This window comes from Stegostoma tigrinum, chromosome 10, assembly GCF_030684315.1.
Source record: "Stegostoma tigrinum isolate sSteTig4 chromosome 10, sSteTig4.hap1, whole genome shotgun sequence".
Classification (NCBI taxonomy): domain Eukaryota; kingdom Metazoa; phylum Chordata; class Chondrichthyes; order Orectolobiformes; family Stegostomatidae; genus Stegostoma; species Stegostoma tigrinum.
Genome location: NC_081363.1, coordinates 28,490,900 through 28,507,824, shown reverse-complemented (window position 1 = coordinate 28,507,824; position 16,925 = coordinate 28,490,900). Strand labels below are relative to the sequence as shown.

Below are 16,925 nucleotides of genomic sequence, written 5' to 3'. Positions count from 1 at the left end.
GCAGTTTTCCCAACACAGACCCCTGCAGAACATTATTGCACTCTTCATCTGAAATGTAACCATTCAAAAAAACTCTATGTTTTCTATTTCTTTGTCAATTTCAAACCTACACAGCAACAGTCCCTCTAATTTCACGGGTTTCAATTTTATTAGAAGTCAATTAGGTGGTACTTTATTAAGTGCAATCTGAATTTTCTCAATATCAAATGCATTATCTTAATCAAAGAACCTAATCAACTGAGCCAAACAATGACTAACAGATTTTAACTGATCCATTCTGGATTTCACTTACTAACCCTTATTTTTCCAAGTTACAACTATTATTTTGCCCAGCATTGTAGTTCTAAAAATCTCCAGACAGATGTTAAGCTGATTGCCTTGAAACAGTCCAATTTTCTGACCCTGGCTTTAACATTTACTCTCTGGTCTTCAATAATCATTGCCACATCTACACAGGAGTAGAAGATTGTGATCAAAACCTCCACAAATTCCATAAAAATCATGACCGGGTTCTGATGCTTTTGGCAGATGACTGTTAACCATATTAGTGCAAGCCAATGAGCACTTCATAACTATTTACAGAGACTCGGCCAATCAGGACTCCATTAAAATATTCATCCCTCATGTCCTTCTTCTCTGACAGTCCCTCAGGGTTAAGGATGACTCGCTTCCACTTGGGAAGTGGGGTTGAGCTCCGCAGCGGCTGAACAGTCTAATCCTGGAGCTGCAGACTCTCCACAGTTGGAGTAGATAGTCATACAGCCAGAGTCTTAAAGCATGGAAACAGACCCTTCAGCCACAAGCCCACGCCAACTGCATTCCCAAACTAGAACGGAGGATTTGAGTTATAAAATGGGCTGGATAGGCTGGGACATCTTTTCACTGGGGCATAGGAGATTGAGGGGTGACCTGATAGAGGCTTATTAAATCATGAGTGGCATAGATAAGGTGAACAGTAAAGGTCTTTTCCCCAGGGTGGGGGAATTCAAAACTAGGAGTGAGAGGAGAAAGATTTTAAAAAGGACACCAGGGGAAATTGTTTTCATTTATGCAGAGAGTGGATAATGTGTGGAATGAACTGTCAGAGGAAATGGTGGATGCAGATACAGTTACAACATTTAAAAGACAATGAATAGGAGAGGTTTAGAGGGATATGGGCCAAATACAGGCAGGTGAAACTCATTTTAGGTGGGTGGGTGGGAATCTCTGGATTTTCGTAGACTCCCTGCAGTGTGGGAACAGGCCCTTCAGCCCAACAAATTCACACCAACTCACAGAGCATGCAACTCAGACCCATCCCCAATAGCCCACCTAATCTGCAAACCCCTGAACACTTAGGCAATTTAGCATGGCCAATCCACCTAACCTGCACATCTTTAGGCTGTGGGAGGAAACTGGAGCACCTGGAGGAAACCCACACTGCCAAGGGGAGAATATGCAAACTCCTCACAGACTGTTGCCTAGGGGTGGAATCAAACCTAGGCCCCTGGCACTGTGAGGCAGCAGTGCTAACCACTGAACCATTGTGCAGAATTGGGTGGCACAATCTTTCTGCAGCTTACTTCTGGTCTTCACATGCTCCACTCAGTGATGCTCAAAGAGGTTGGCACCTTCAGGGAACCTTCTTCTCTAGTTTGTACGTTCAAGGGCAGGAGATTCCCACATGTCAGTGGGGATATTGCAATTGTTTAGGGAGTGAAGCCTTTGTTTGGGAAGTCTTGTATTGGGCAGTCCTGTATTGGGCGTGTGCACGATGTGGCCCCCACCATCGTTGCTGGTCGTGCATTACAGTGCCTGGATGCTGGGAATATTGGTGTGACAGAGGACACTCACATTGGTACAGCTCTCCTGCCAGTGGATTTACAGGATTGTGTGAAGAAATCACTGGTGATAACTCTGTAGGAATTTGAGGTATCCAGTAAACATGGTCCAAGTTTCTGATGCATACAGGACAATGGAGCCCATGGCTGCTCTATAGACCATAAGCTTGCTGTTGGAATTGGGGTCGCAAACACTCTGCTCCTCAGGTGTCTGAAGGTTGGCTTTAATATTGGATTTCATCATCTGCTTGCACCAAGAGGATTCTCCCGAGGTATAGAAAATGATCCACATTGTCGATGGGCACAGCTTGGATTTCAATGGCCAGGGGACAGTGTTGTTGGCAGGGGTGGGCTGTTGGAGAATATTTGTTCAGTTTGAGACTCATTCTGTAATAGGCCTTGATGAATTCATTAATGATGGTTTGTCGCTCTGTCTCTGAGTATGCGCATGCACAGACACAGCCTATTGATTGCAGCTCTGACTAAATTGGGGTGATCTTAGTCCTGGTCTAGAGACAGAGGTTAAACAGTTTCGCACTCGTCCTATAGGATAGGTCCACTCTGGTGAGGAGCTTGACGGGGTGGAACATGGCAAGAAAAATGGAGAAGAGTTTTCGATCGATGGCATAACTCTGCTTGGCCCTGGTCTGTACTTGTCCTGGGCCTGTGGCAGATCCATTGGTGAGAATGACATTGTGAAGCAAGTGGAGCATGGTGCTAAGTTTTGTGGACAGCTGAATGTGAGGAGGATATTTCACAATCCATCAGGAATGACAGAGTGGAAGGCCTTTGTGGGATCAAAGAAGGCTGCATATGGAGGTTGCTTCCTGCACTTTTCTTGGATTTGTTGTGCACTGAAAATCATGTCCATTGTGCCTATAGATGGGCAAGTGCCACATTGAGACTGGGGTAAGTGATAAGCAGCCTCTGCGAGGAGGTAGTTCAGGAGGATTCTCATGATGACCTTTCCCGTGGGGGACAGCAGATAAATCCTTTTTGTAATTTCTACAGCCAGCCCTGCCTTCTTTCTTGATGATGGTCACAATTACAATACCTGAGATCTTCCAGCACACTCTCCTTCTTCCAGACAGGAGCAATGAGATCGTGGGTTCATATCAGCAGTGCCTCTCCACTTTATTTTAGCAGGAATTTCATCTGTGCTGGAAGTCTTGTTGTTCTTCAACTGTCAGCAACTTTTCCAACTTCTCAGTGGGTTGAAGGTGAGTGAGACGGTGTCAGGTAGTCTGCAGTGGGATGGTGTCAAAAGCATTTGCATTGAATTGCATTGAAGGCTACGTCTTGGAGAGGACCTCTCTCTAGGGGTCAGTGACTGCTCCTCAGTCTTTAATGAGTGACTTAAAGATGTGAAATGACATAACTGAGGAAGGATCACTAGACCTGAAACATTAACTCTGATTTTCTTCTTCACAGATGCTGCCAGACCTCCTCAACTTTTCCAGCAACTTCTGTTTTTGTTCCTGGTTTACATCATCCACAGTTCTTTCAGTTTTTAGCTGATGATTTATTACTTATTAGTATAACAGCTATTAACCATTAATGCTGCTCCACACTTTATTAGCTCGGATTCTCCAGCATCTGCAGTTCCCATTATCTCTAATGCTACAACCCTGGCTTCTCTCAGCAACATGGAAACATCCCATCCAGATGGGTGATGGACTTTTCAGCTTTGAGCACCATTAGTCTTTTTCATAGCTTCTTAATTAGTACTCCTAATTATCTATAATTATGTCATCCAACATTCCCTATTACCTCATTCTTTGCGCTGATACTCATGGTATCTTTCTCTTTCATTAGGACAGACGCAAAGTGCTCACTTAGTGTTTAATTTGTCCCTGGCTCCACAAGATTTGTTTTGTTCCAAATTACCCCACCCTTCCTTTCATTATAATTTTAGCATTTTATAAAACACTCTTAGGTTCTGTTTTAAACTGTCCATTTATCGATTCTCAATCCCTCTCTCTATCCCTCTTAGTGCCTTTTAAATTCTCTCTTTTGTATACACCTTGGTTCTTTAGGGAGATATAAACTATTTTTCTCTGCTTCATTTTAATACCTAGATCTTTAGTCAACCAGGGAGCTCCAATTTCAAATGGTATTTCTTTCCTCTGGTTGTCAGCAGCCAAATATCTTCTCCCGGAAGGCATTGTATTGCTTTTAGCTGCCCAATCTACTGGGTTTGATTCCATTCTACCTTTGTCAAATCATTGGACTGCAATTAGCTCTCCTCTTTAGTCAACATTCCTTCATGGTCTCTGGACAAAGAACCATTCCTTCCGAAGTGCACTGTGGCTGGATCTACATCATATGGACTGTAGCAATTCAGGAAAAATTTCACATGAGCAATCAGAGTTCTAGTTTTTGTTTTGTTTATTCAAGAGATGTGGGCAGCATTGGCTCAGCAGGATTTATTGCCCATTACCATTGAGGAGGTGGTGATGAGTCTTCTTGAATCAGTTTCAAGTCAGGATGGTGTGCTAATGGACAACAAATACCAGCTTTTACAGCTACATCCACATTCCATGAATTGACATAAAAAATTCTAAATGGCAATCAAATCTTGGAAAACTCCAGAGCAAAAAAAAACTGGCACAAATTTGAAGATTTCAGAGTTCCAACAATGAATTTTTTAAAAAAATACCGGAAGAAGAGGTCTCATCTTTAAAGTTAAACACAGAATCAAAATCTATACAGGAGTTTGACAAAATTTGGGATGATTCAGTTTAGATTTGTTTGCCTAAGTACTAGCAGAGGCACAAATGAATTTTAAAGCTGCACAACATTCTGCTGATATCCATTAGTAGAAAAGCAGGAACATATTCAGGTGATCTAATTCCTGTTTTAAAAAGTGTTATGATCTGCCCAAGTTTCCACTTAAATTCAGTTGCATTTACATTTTCCTCTAATATTTAATTTATAGTGAATAGTACCCAAGTAAGATTAGGTTATGGCAGGCAATTTAGTAATGTGGAAGCCAATCTTGTTGTACGTATAGGTTGGTGACACCACCCATGACCTGGACAAAAACATGTCCAGGAAGAGCCACCACCTGCAGAAACCTCTGAGTTTCAAAACTCAGACGCAATCAGTCAATGTGTGCATCAGGGAAGCTGAGAGTTACTTGGATAGCACATTCAGAGCAGCGGTCACACTGCAAGTTAGGGTCATGCATATAGATAGGGAAGGGTGGCTGCAAGATAGAACCAGGCATGTAGATCTGGAGTCCCAAGGTCTCAAGAATAGTTTTCAATTCTTAATATTAGTGAGGTTCCTCAGAGGAGTGCAGCAAGCACCAGTTGCATGGCACAATAGGGAGGCTATCTCCATGCACAGGAGAGAAGAAGCACTGGTGATGGGTGCTTTGTTAGTTAGGGGAACAGACAAGCATTTTGGAGGTCAGAAAAATGACTTCAGAATGGCATGGGAACATCAGGATGAAGATGTCATAGAGTGTCACAGGACACTTTTCTGGGGGAATGCAATCAGTCAGAGGATGTATTGGGTACCAACCATTAGGTAAGAAGCCGGATATGACCCTGCAGTCAGAATTTAGGAAACTTGTAGAAAACTAGCTAAAAAAAAGCTCAAAAGAAAGGGAGGATTAATACTTTCAAAATAAAAGTTACACTGCACATATGTGAATGCACTTCATACAGCAAATTAAACTGATGAACTGCAGGTATAGATCGCCTTGAGTAATTATGTTGCCGTGACTATAACAGAGACTTAGCTCCCAGAAGGGCAGGAATGGGTGTTAAATATTCATTGTTACGGGGTAATCATGAACAGACAAGAAAGGATGTCTTAGACGGTTTGATGACAGGAGTGATGTAACTACAGTTGCTTGATGTCATCTGCAGATGTCCGACTAGTGGGAAGGATACAGAGAAACAAATCTACAAGGAAATTACAGAGAGGTGCAAGTATTATGAAGAAGTTACAATGGGGAATTTTAATTAATGAAAAGTAAACAAAGTAAAAGATGAGCAAGCATTTGTAGATTGTGCTCAGGAAAATTTCCTGTTGCAATATGCATCCTGTCCCATAAGAAAGTCAGCACTGCTAGTAGGCTCTTGGAAACAAATTGGCCAAGTAGGTCGAGTGTCAGTGGTGTAACATTTAGGAGGGGTGTCATTGTCTTATAAAGTGGGTAAGGATTATAAGCAACTTAGACAGCCAACTTCAACGTGGCAAAAATAAAGCTGAACTAGACAGATGTGAACCACAGGTTGGTAGGAAACACTAAAGCTAAACTCAGGCTACTTTCAAGAAAGTGGTGGCCAGATACAGTCAAGGTATATTCCCTTGAACAGAAAAGTAAGGCAAAAAAATCCAGAGCTCCCTGAATGAAAGAGGCGCTAGAAATTAAGACAAAGAAAACAAGATTTGCTTCTGACAGATGTCAGAGAACTGGTCAGAACAGGGGAGGAGAAAAAACAAATAAGATAAGCAAAGAGGGATTATGGAAAAAGGAAGCTAAGGGGAAATCCCAATATTGGAACATAAATAGTAATTGTGGTAAAAGGAGGATTAGGCCAAATTAGGACTAAAAAGGGATATTTATACTGGGAGACAGGAGGCACAGCTGAGATGTTGAAGTAATTTTGCACCTATCTTTACCAAGGAAGCAGATGTTATCCAGGTCGTGATGGCAGAGGAGAAAATCCAGTCAGCTGTAAGATTCAATTGTTTAAGAGAAGGTACTGGATAGACTTGTTGGTATTAGAGTTGTTAAGGATCCTGGACTAGATGAGATGCACACAATGATATTGAAGAAATTGTGAGTGGCATTGACAACAATCTTTCAGTCTCCCCTGGATTGGTATTGGAGGACTGAATTACAAACATCATGCCCTTATTTAAACAAAGTTGCAAAAGTAAGCCCAGCAATTCCAGGCCAGTCACTTCAACTTTAATTGTGAGGAAACTTGTGGAAACAATTATTTAAGATAGAACATAGAGTCATGTAGACAAATCAGAGCTGGCATGGATTCCTTAAGGGAAAATAATGTTTACCTGACTTGCTGGAGTTCTTTAAAGAGATTTCAGAGAGGGTTGATAAGGGGGAGGATGTTGATGTAGTGTATATGGGCTTGCGAAAAGATATTTGCTTCACTGCTACACAACAGAATTGTGAAGAGGTTACAGCGCATGGAATAAAAGGGATAGTAGCAAATCAGCTGAATGCTATGAAACACTGCAGGAGTTCAACATAGGTCAGTATGAAATCCTTGCTTTATGTGATTTATAATAATGATCTAGATCTTGGTGTGCAAAGTTTCAAAGTTCGCAGATGCAAAATTTGGCAGCATTGTATACTGCGGGGAGGACAGAACAGAACTTCAAAAAAAAGTTGGCAGAATGGGTAAACAGCTGGCAAATAGGCTCAATGTGGAGAAGTGTGAGCTGAAACATTATGGCAGAAAAAAACATGAACAAACAGTCTAAAACCAAAAGGTACTATTCTAAATGTAGAAGTTGAGAGATCTGGAGGTATACATGCAGATATCATTAAGGGTGGCTGCACAGGTAGAGAGCTGTTAATAAAGCATGCGGAATTCTGGGATTCATTATGACAAGCATAAAGTAGAACAAAGGGAAACAGTTTATACTACAAAATGCTTATACTGCATGTGTATATTAAGTAAGGTTGTAACACTTTTTAAAATGTTCAAGAATGGCATCTTTTTAAAATTTGATTCATAAGGCTGAAAATTGATCAGTTGTAAAAAAAAGCATTGTCAATCCAACACCAGTGAACAAATCAATGTTAGAAGCATAGAATCCTGACAGTGCAGATAGATATAGTAGGAACTGCCAATGCTAGAGAATCTGAGATAACATGGTGTAGAGCTGGATGAACACAGCAGGCCAAGCAGCATCAGAGGAGCAGGAAAGCTGATGTTTTGGGTCGAGACCCTTCTTCAGAAATGATCGGTTTCTGAAGAAGGGTCTCTACCCGAAACATCAGTTTTCCTGCTCCTCTGATGCTGCTTGGTCATCCAGCTCTACACCATATTATCTTGGTGCAGACAGACACTATTCAGCTCATCAAGTCTGCACTGACACTTCAAAGAGTGTCCTATACCCTCCCCACCCTATAATCCCTTATTTACCTGGTCAATCCACCTAACCTGCACGTTTTTGACCTATCGATGGAAACCAGATCACCCGTCAGAAACCCGTGCAGACACAGGGAGAATCTGCAAACTCTACACAGTCAGCCAAGGTTGGAATCAAACCTGGGTCCTTGGCACTGTGAGACAACTGTGCTAACCATTATACCACTGTGAACCCTGTCGAAACAGCTAAGAAGTAACAAACTATTTCCCTTTGGTCATTGAAAGCCTTTCAAGTCACATGCTACAGCTTACAGTTTTTGAAGCCTCCTTGCAGGACAAGTCATTGAAGAAATAAATGCCCCCTGGCCAGTAGTGTGGGCAGTGAGATGATTTTAAAACTAAGCACAAGGGACCATAGAACTTGAGTTAAAATTAACAAACTTTGCCCAGAAAATTCAAAAATCTTATAATCCATTGACACCAATATCAGGAGAATTGCACCCATGCTTTTCTTGGAAACAGAAGAATGTGATAACATTGGTAGCAAGAAGGTCCCAACCCAAAATGTCAACTTTCCTGCTCCTCTGACGCTGTCTGGCCTGCTGCATTCCTCCAGCTCCACGCTCTATCATTTCTTAATGTGATAACAGTGTTGTCATTGTCCTGTCTTATATGACTTCATGATCATTACCTCCAAAGCCACACTGAAACAGCTGAATTTTTATGAACTGAGCAATTCTTCCAGATGCCTGAAAGGTGCCCATGGCATAAGAATCAATAATTTCAATTATCTTCAAGTATACTGTGAATTCATAGCTATATGAAACATAATTCCAGGTTGGGATTCAGTTTGTTAGCAATCAGATATGTGTATCTCTGTTGGGACAAGGCCAATGGAGACAAGTTGCTTTCTAAGAAAGAAAGTTGGTTAATCCCTTATAAACGATTTGGAAATGAAACTGAATCATTCTTGCTCCATATTCTTCCGCCATTCTCCAAAACATTCATCCAATTCACATGAGTCTTCTTGATATCACAAAATGTGCACAAGTATTCAATGCCTAGTGCCTACTTAAAACATCCAACTGAGGCTAATACATAGAATTCAAATTTCTTAAATATAGAAAATGCTGTCTTGGGATTCTTTTGTCAGCTGCAACTTTAGTAATTGTTTTAATTTGTGTTTTAGTCAATGGCACTGATTTATTACAATTAGATTAAACTGTATATGGATAATGTTGCCCTGCAGTAATTAATATTAAGTGCTGCATTACTGTCAATGGTAAAATACCACAATGTCTGATCCTAATCTTCAGATGCCCAGTAAAGATCTGGCTTGCATAGTGTAAATATTCATTACCATATACATGGTTCACAGAGGAATATTTCCTGCACTGAAGAAATAAATTGATGACAGGATACATATACCTCCATTTTTGAAATTAAAAGGGCTAAAAAGTTTGTTCTGTTGGAGGTGCAAAAAATGTTGTAGCAGATTGGTTCATTACTTATAATGTAAAAGAAAGTTGGACTAGGTGTGTAACAGGTGTGGTTTTAGTCGGCAGTCAATCTGATTTCTTTTGTTTAACATCCCTTTATATAGTTAAATTTCAAAAGAACAAAAGAACTCTGCATGCTGGAAATCAAAAACAAAACCAGAAATTGCTTTTGATGTCCAGCATGCAGATCTGGCAGCATCCGTGGAGAGAAAGCAGAGTTAACATTTCAGGTCCAGTGACCCTTCTTCATAAGGGTGTTCTGAAACATTAACTCTACTTTCTCTCCATAGTTGCTACGAGACCTGCTGTGTTTTTCTAGCAATTTCTATTCTTGTCTCTAAATTTCAACAAAGTTTGATTTCTTCTTCGGAGATAGAAACTACAATGAATGGGTTATTATTTTTACAAATATTTCAAATCTTTTTGTTCATCTTCCCTCCCCCTTGGAGGTGTTGGTTCAAACTATTTCATAAGCAGCAACCAAGCTTCCACACGTCCAATGATATTCTCGGTGACCTTATTGCGTATTCCCACCTCTCCTCATACTTCATTGTGCCTTTTCACACTTAACTACACCTTGTCTTCCAGTGTATCACCTGAGGTTCCAATACATCGCCGTTGCTTGCTGTCATTAATTCTACGATCAAAGCACAGCATTCCTCGCAATGGTTTTACTTCCATCCTTGTGTAATCACTATTTGCGGTAATCCAAGGATCCATTGTTGCCTCCTCTTTCTTGTCAACATGTCAACAGTTGGTGACATTAAGCCCCATAAGGATGGCTTTCATGTATTCAATACAGTCCCTCTATGCATCACTTGTTTCAAATGTTCCATGCCCATATGCTGTCAGATTAATTCCCTGATAGCCAGCCTTGGTTGAGCCAAGACTTCCATTTCATTTGGACTTAAGGGTGCTGATGTTGGTCTATAACAAGTAATGTAAAATAGGTTTATCACAAATTGGTAAACAATTCATAGCTCAACCCTTCCCCATTCTCCTGATGGAAAAGTGGGCTAACAATTTGCTGTGAAGGACTACGGAACTATTGGTGTATCCTAAATTCATCTCCAGTTGCTCCAAAGCCTTTCTGGTTTGCTTCTTGGTTTTCCACCTTCTACCTACTACATGGTTCAGCTCATTCAAAACTGAACTGTCTATTCTCCTTTCCAAAGCAAATCTCTTATCGATCTCTCCTGCTCTTGCTGGCCTCCACTGGCACCTGGTTTCTTTACTATTTTATATTTAAATTATTTTTCATTGTGTTTACCTTACTCCATGGCTGCTCTGCTCCCAATCCCAAGCACTTCTTACCTCTCTATTCCCCTGCCTCCAGACTCTTGTGCTCCCAAACTCTAATGTTTCTCCCTGAGCCCTTCCACTGATTTAAAAGGCTTTCTTCAACAATCTTCTGGCAACAATAAGACCATAAGAAATAGGAGCAAGAATAGACTATTTAGCCCATCAAGCTTGCTCTGCCAGTCATTAAGGCAATCGCTGATATCTGACTCTGGCCATAAATCCACTTTCCTACCTCTTCAGACCCAATGACACTTGGCTCCCTTGTCAATCAATAAAATGTCTAACTCAGCATTGTATATATTCAATGGCTTAGGCTCCATTGCTCTTAAGGAAAGAGAATTCCAAATGACCCTCAGAAGAAATTTCTTCTCATCTCTGTCTTAAGTGACAGATCTCTTATTTTACTCTGCACCTCCCAGTTGTAGATAACCTACATTTTCAAAACATCTACAAGGTCACATTCTATCAGAATCTTACACGCCTAAATGAAATTACCCCTCGTCCTTGAGTTTAAGTCCAACCTGCTCAACCTTTCCTGACAAGACAAAGCCTAATCCTAGGTTTCAGGGCTCGTGAACCTTGTCAGACATTCAAGGAGATGAAGCAGTGTACATATCCTACAGCCTTCAGAAAACCAGCATCAACAAATATTGGCACAACTGCAAGATGACCGATCAACAACTAAGCAGATTACATGGTGCCAATTAGATCAGTCTTGCAGCTCTCCAAACTCCAATATCCAAGGTCTCTAGAAAAGTAGTCACTGCTAATATCCCAGAAGCTAGAGATATCCATGGCTCCTTCAGTGGAGAGGACTCTGATTATGCTTGTGCTATCACACAGCCCAGATTGACTATGCAACTATGTACATTTCCACCAACATGTTGTAGATTATAAATTATGGATGACTTTCAAATGATCCACTATCTACAACACATTATGGGATATTGTCTCCACTGCTTGGATATGTTTGATATTCTGCAAGCAGGATTCTTGAAACTGCTGGAAGCCCAAGATTTGTATCCAATAGTTCCTCAGTGAAAGGTAATCATTTCTTGAGACTCCCAGCAGTTACAATTTCATTATCATCCAAACATCTCTGGATTCATCCTCTGTGTTACTGCTAATTCGTTAATTAAGTTTAATGGGGAAGAGGCAAGAGAAATTGAGGATCTGGGCTAGTTTCTGTGAGAACAAGATGCATGGAAAGGGTCATGAGCCAGAGATGGCTATTGTTGGAACAAAGGGATTAGATTTTGGTCGTTGATTATTACATTGGCAGACCCAAGAAAACAAGAGCAGGAGTAAGTGAGTTGCATATTGTCAAACAATTTGACAGTTTAAGCATTGGCAATGCAGTATGACATTGCTCGTGACACTATATGAAAAAGTCCAACCTTTGGCTTGTCTCTTGATCCTACTTCTCACAAGTCAATTTCTGCCTTTTTATTCATTTTTTTTAGTCAAACTTTGGTTACTTGATCTGATACCTCTTTCATTTGCTCAACAGAAATTCTCCTCCTGAAGTGTACATAATTATCTATGTTAAAGACATTTTGAAAGCTATAGTGATGAGGCCTTAATAAGCACACTATAGGAAATACCGTAAGCAGTTCCAATCCTATCCTCTATACATGTAGATTCTAAAACTGTTAGCAATGAAGAAAAATCCAGAATTGATTTTCACTGCTCTAGTCCAGAGATGTTGAGGGAAATTATGATGTCTGTAGATTTCTTTGGCCGAGACCAACACAGTTCAGGCATTAACCCTGTGGACCCTTGAGGCTCGCTTATACTAACTTACATAATGCATCATGGGTGATGTTGTAAATGCAATTCTCCAAATTAATATTTAAAAAGTTGTACCTGCATATATTCAAAGCTAATTTAGACAGATTTTTGATCTACAGATGACTCAAAATTATGGGAGACAGACGGGAAAGTGGAATTGTGACTATATTCAGATTAACTGCGATCTTACTAAATGGCAGAGCAGGTTTGAATGGTCTAATCCTGCTCCTACTTCGTGAGTTCTAATTTAACTACTCCAACAGTAACCTAACCATGCAACATAATTTTTCAATTTGTTCCAGAATCGCTAGCTGCATAAAACATATCATATTTTAAGGAACTGACATCACACGGAAAAACAAATTGAGTATAATTTTATATCAACATTCAGAAATAACAACAACAGCCTGTACTTAGATAATATTTTTAATACAATAAAACGTCACTGAGTGATGAACAGGAGGGTTAGCAATCAAAATTTGACTCCAAGCCACATCACAAGATACTGGGTCAGGTGTCCAAAACCTTGGTCAAAGTATGTCTTAAGGTGGACAGCGAGACAGGGGGGTGGAGAGGTAAAGGATGGGATTTCCAGAGCTAACAAATGAAGCAGCTGAAGGCACAGCTGTCAATTGTAGAACAATAAAAATCCAGGATGTTGAAGAAGACAGAATTGAAGAAGCAGATATATTAGTTTTCTAAGGCTGGGAGGACATGACTGCCACAAATAGGAGATATACACTGTGAAGGGATTTGAATACAAGGATTTTTTTTAAAACCAAGGCATTCTTCAAAAGGGTGTCAACATAAATCAGCAAGTACAACATGGTTGAACAGGGCTTGGTGAAACATATAAATCCTACCCTAGGGATTTTAAACTGTATCTCAAAACCAACAATTATTTAGAATTTTCTAACTTCAAAACATTAATGGCGGATGCTACATAATTGTTTATGTCACTCCATCAATTTGTTTTTTTTCTCTCTCTTTAATAAATCAACATTTACATTGTCCATTGTAGAAACCGAAGGCAGAAGTTTTTGGTGACCTCAAGTTTATAGAGAGTAGAAAATGGGAAACAAGCCAGCAATGTGTATTAGAATGAATAATCAACACTCAAGGTAATGATGGCATGATTGAAGGTTCTACAGCAGAGGCCAGATTGGAGATGGGTGATATATACAGTCAGAAATAGAGGGTCTTAGTGATACATGCATAGTTTGCAATTTGTGCTTCAATGCAGTTTCCACTATAAATATAAATACCTGCCATTTTATAATTTGTAATTATTGACCAGTGATCCAAATAGTCTTGCTGGTGTGCAGGTATGGAAACACAGGCCAGCCTTGCAATCCGGGCTAAACAAGCCACTGAAGAGAAACGTTATCCGAAGGTTTCTAAACTATATTCCATATTTAGAATTTTCTAATTTTATAACTTTCAGGGTGGTCATTTTGCTGCATCAATTGGTTCTGGGTGCCTGTTTTAGTTTGAACAAATTGTAATTTTCTTTGTCCTTTGCATAAATAACAAAGTGAATCTTGAGTGACAACTTTTCAAGAGGCACAACATGCACTATTAATTTCTAAATTCTAAAGTACTCCTGAAACAACCCTTCAAACGCCCTTCTGATTTCCGAGTTTCCTATTTCTCCATCGATGCATGGAGACGTTTAATAGGACCTAGTTCTTAATAAGAGAACTCTGTCACCCTAATAAATAATCTAGAAATGCTCATTAGAAAAGTGGGGCTTTGAAGAATTGATTTGTAGCCGGCTGTTGTGTTGGTAAAACTGTTCGATGCCTTCCTGTGAATGACTGTTGAAAAGTTGGTTGCACCCAGAATTGCGCGCTGGCTTTGGAGTATTTGTTTGGAGCGAGAGTTTTAAGCAAGGGGTATTGGTGTAGAGTTGCCTGTGAGTGAGGAGTAACAGCGACCCGTAATGGCAAGAAAAATACCACTGAGTTGGTGGGCTTACAAATAGTCGGTCCAGCGTTGGTTGGACTGTGGTGAATGTTCAGCGAATACAGCAAGTGGTAACAGTTAACGTCGCTCAAGCTCTGAACAGATCATTAATTTTCAACAACCCCCTGTTGGCAGAATAGGCTGCCAGTAATAACACACTAAACCAAACTAATGTCAACTCCATATAAAGCAATGTCTCTTTACATTTATATCCCTCCCCCCAACCGCTCTTCAGATACAACGAGCATCGTGACAAATATTACGCTTTACAATTTTAAAAAGACACTTCGCCAGTTAGTTACTTCTCAATTAGGTCTACAGGCATAGACACAGGTGTTTATGTAAACGCATTTTCAATGCTGTAAAAGCGTAAAATGTAATTTATAAACTACAGGCTGCAACGGAAGGAATATCGCACTTAATTTGTAGATTGTGTTTTTTTTATTTGTAAAGGACAGCGTGTTAAATAAGGGGAATGTTGCAGCTTATAGGTATCGATTCAACAGTAACGGCGGAGTTCACACCAGCTCCCACATCATTCTCCCCGCAAACCAAAAGTAATTTCGTTTATCCAACATTTGGAAGTCTTCCACGACCTTAGTATCTATTGCAATGTCAGTTTCATTAGATTGCAAGCGGATTTACAGGGATGCTTCAAGTGAAACTCTCCTGCAATCCCCTTCATTCACCAACACCCTTCGATCGGTTCTAGTCGAGCGCTGCAAGTTCCCGCGAGTTGCCTATCACTAGGTTTTCTCTCAGTAATTCCCCAAAGCCAAAAAAAAAATCGGCTTTCAAAGCATTGCACCCTGCGCCTCCCCTGTCTGTGATTACTGTCCCCTCCCTGTGGTTACTGTCACACAGTCGAATTCAGTGTTTAGGAAGCCCGTTGTTGCTGTATATTAGTCTCGGTTGAGGGTTGAAAACTAAAAATAACACTAGTGAGCACGCTGGGGATCAGATCTGACAGAATGACGGCAGAGATCAAAAGGAACTGTGTTTGTACACAGCTCAGCCACTGTAAACACTTGCAAGAGAGAAAAAGAATGTTTAATCGCTTTCCACCGCGGTCTATTAACAAGTGTTCTGACAAATTACTTTTCAATTAAGTTGAGCAATCTTTCAGAATTTCTAGTCGCTTCATTCGATGTTCTGTATTTGTGGAACGAAGTATGTATTGCAAGAGGAGCAAAATTAGAACAGGTCAAAACTAAATCGAAATGAACTGCCTTTCACTTTAATTTACGAAGAGATATTGCGCCTTAAGAGAAATGAACAGTCGATCTGTGTGCAAGGCGCACAGTGAAAGGGGTTGCACAGAAAGGGCACTGACTATACCCAGGGGATAGAACCTATCGCTCCGTTAATCGATACCTAATCGGAGGAAGTGCCTTGAGGGGTGCGTCGCTACAAAGTGCTACCTTACCGCTGGATCGCCTGACAATGTTTTCCAAAAAAGTATTCTGCGGTGCCACCAGCCCTCTTTTTCCACCGGGCATCCTGGGTCTGCAGGCTCTTGGCGAGATGTTTGTTGCGCGGCTCCGAGCAGCTGGTCAGTGTGTGGCGGGAAGCGGCTCATCGTCGGGCCGGCGCTGCAGTCCGAGCTCGAGCTGGAGCTGGAGCCGGAGCTGGACTGACCAACGCTGCGGCTGCTCCATCGCCGGCACTGGCAGCTTGTGGGCGCCGCGGCTGCGCACTCTGCTCCTGACGCACTGTCTTCACTGGGTCTGGGGTAGGTGGGGAACTGTGTGAATTGGGGAGGTGGGGTCATCCTGACAAGCACCGCCCCACCCCTTCCCTCCACATTACTCCTCACCCCCTTTACCCTCTTCATACCCTGAGAGCAGAGGTGACTACCTTCAACATTTACAGCTCCCAATCTCTGGGATCACCTAATCCATCACCATCCCTAGAAATGTCCTTGGGTAACTCCCACTCTGGGGTGCCGAACATTAGGAGAAAACTTGCAAAGCTTTGACAAGTTTCTCTGCATGTAAAGACAGTATCTTTCTCTTCCAAATTGTTCGGAAGAAGAGCCATGCTGAAGTTGAAACATTAGCTCCGCTTCTGTCTCCACAGATGCTGCCTGGCCTGCTGAGTTTTCTCCAACAATTTCTGTTTTTACTATTAGCAATGGTGACATTGGTTGAGTCCCCAACTCCCCAGTACATTCTTTCTCTCCCACTTTTAAAATATTATAGATTTATTTCAGATTTCCTGCAACTGCAGTGTTTTGCGTTGGTAAGGAGATATGTGGGTAGAGGTGGGGCGTTGATGGGCGGTTGAAAGTTTGGCTAAATAAGGTTTAACTTTTGAGATCTGTAAATCTATATTCATGATTTGGCAGTTCAAGACAAAATTTTGGAACTTGTAGATGACAAATACTTGTAGGTATTGGGCAATCTGAGGAGGGTAGTGCACTGTTGCACATTATCAGAAAGGCATTATCGCTTTAAAGCAGCTAGCTT

General features: G+C 41.0%; 1 protein-coding gene across 3 annotated transcripts in view; it reads right to left on the bottom strand.

Annotated features, from left to right (window-relative positions):
- Positions 1 to 16,155, bottom strand: part of kcnh5b (potassium voltage-gated channel, subfamily H (eag-related), member 5b) — a 288,070-nt gene extending 271,915 nt beyond the window's left edge. For all 3 annotated transcript variants that reach the window (XR_007248323.2, XM_048538289.2, XM_048538290.2), the window contains exon 1: positions 15,884 to 16,155. Coding sequence is in view for 2 of the 3 variants with exons in the window: in XM_048538289.2 (XP_048394246.1) it covers positions 15,884 to 15,956 (73 nt within the window). In the remaining variant the exon portion in view is untranslated. The remainder of the gene's footprint in view (positions 1 to 15,883) is intronic.
- Positions 16,156 to 16,925: the final 770 nt, after the last annotated feature.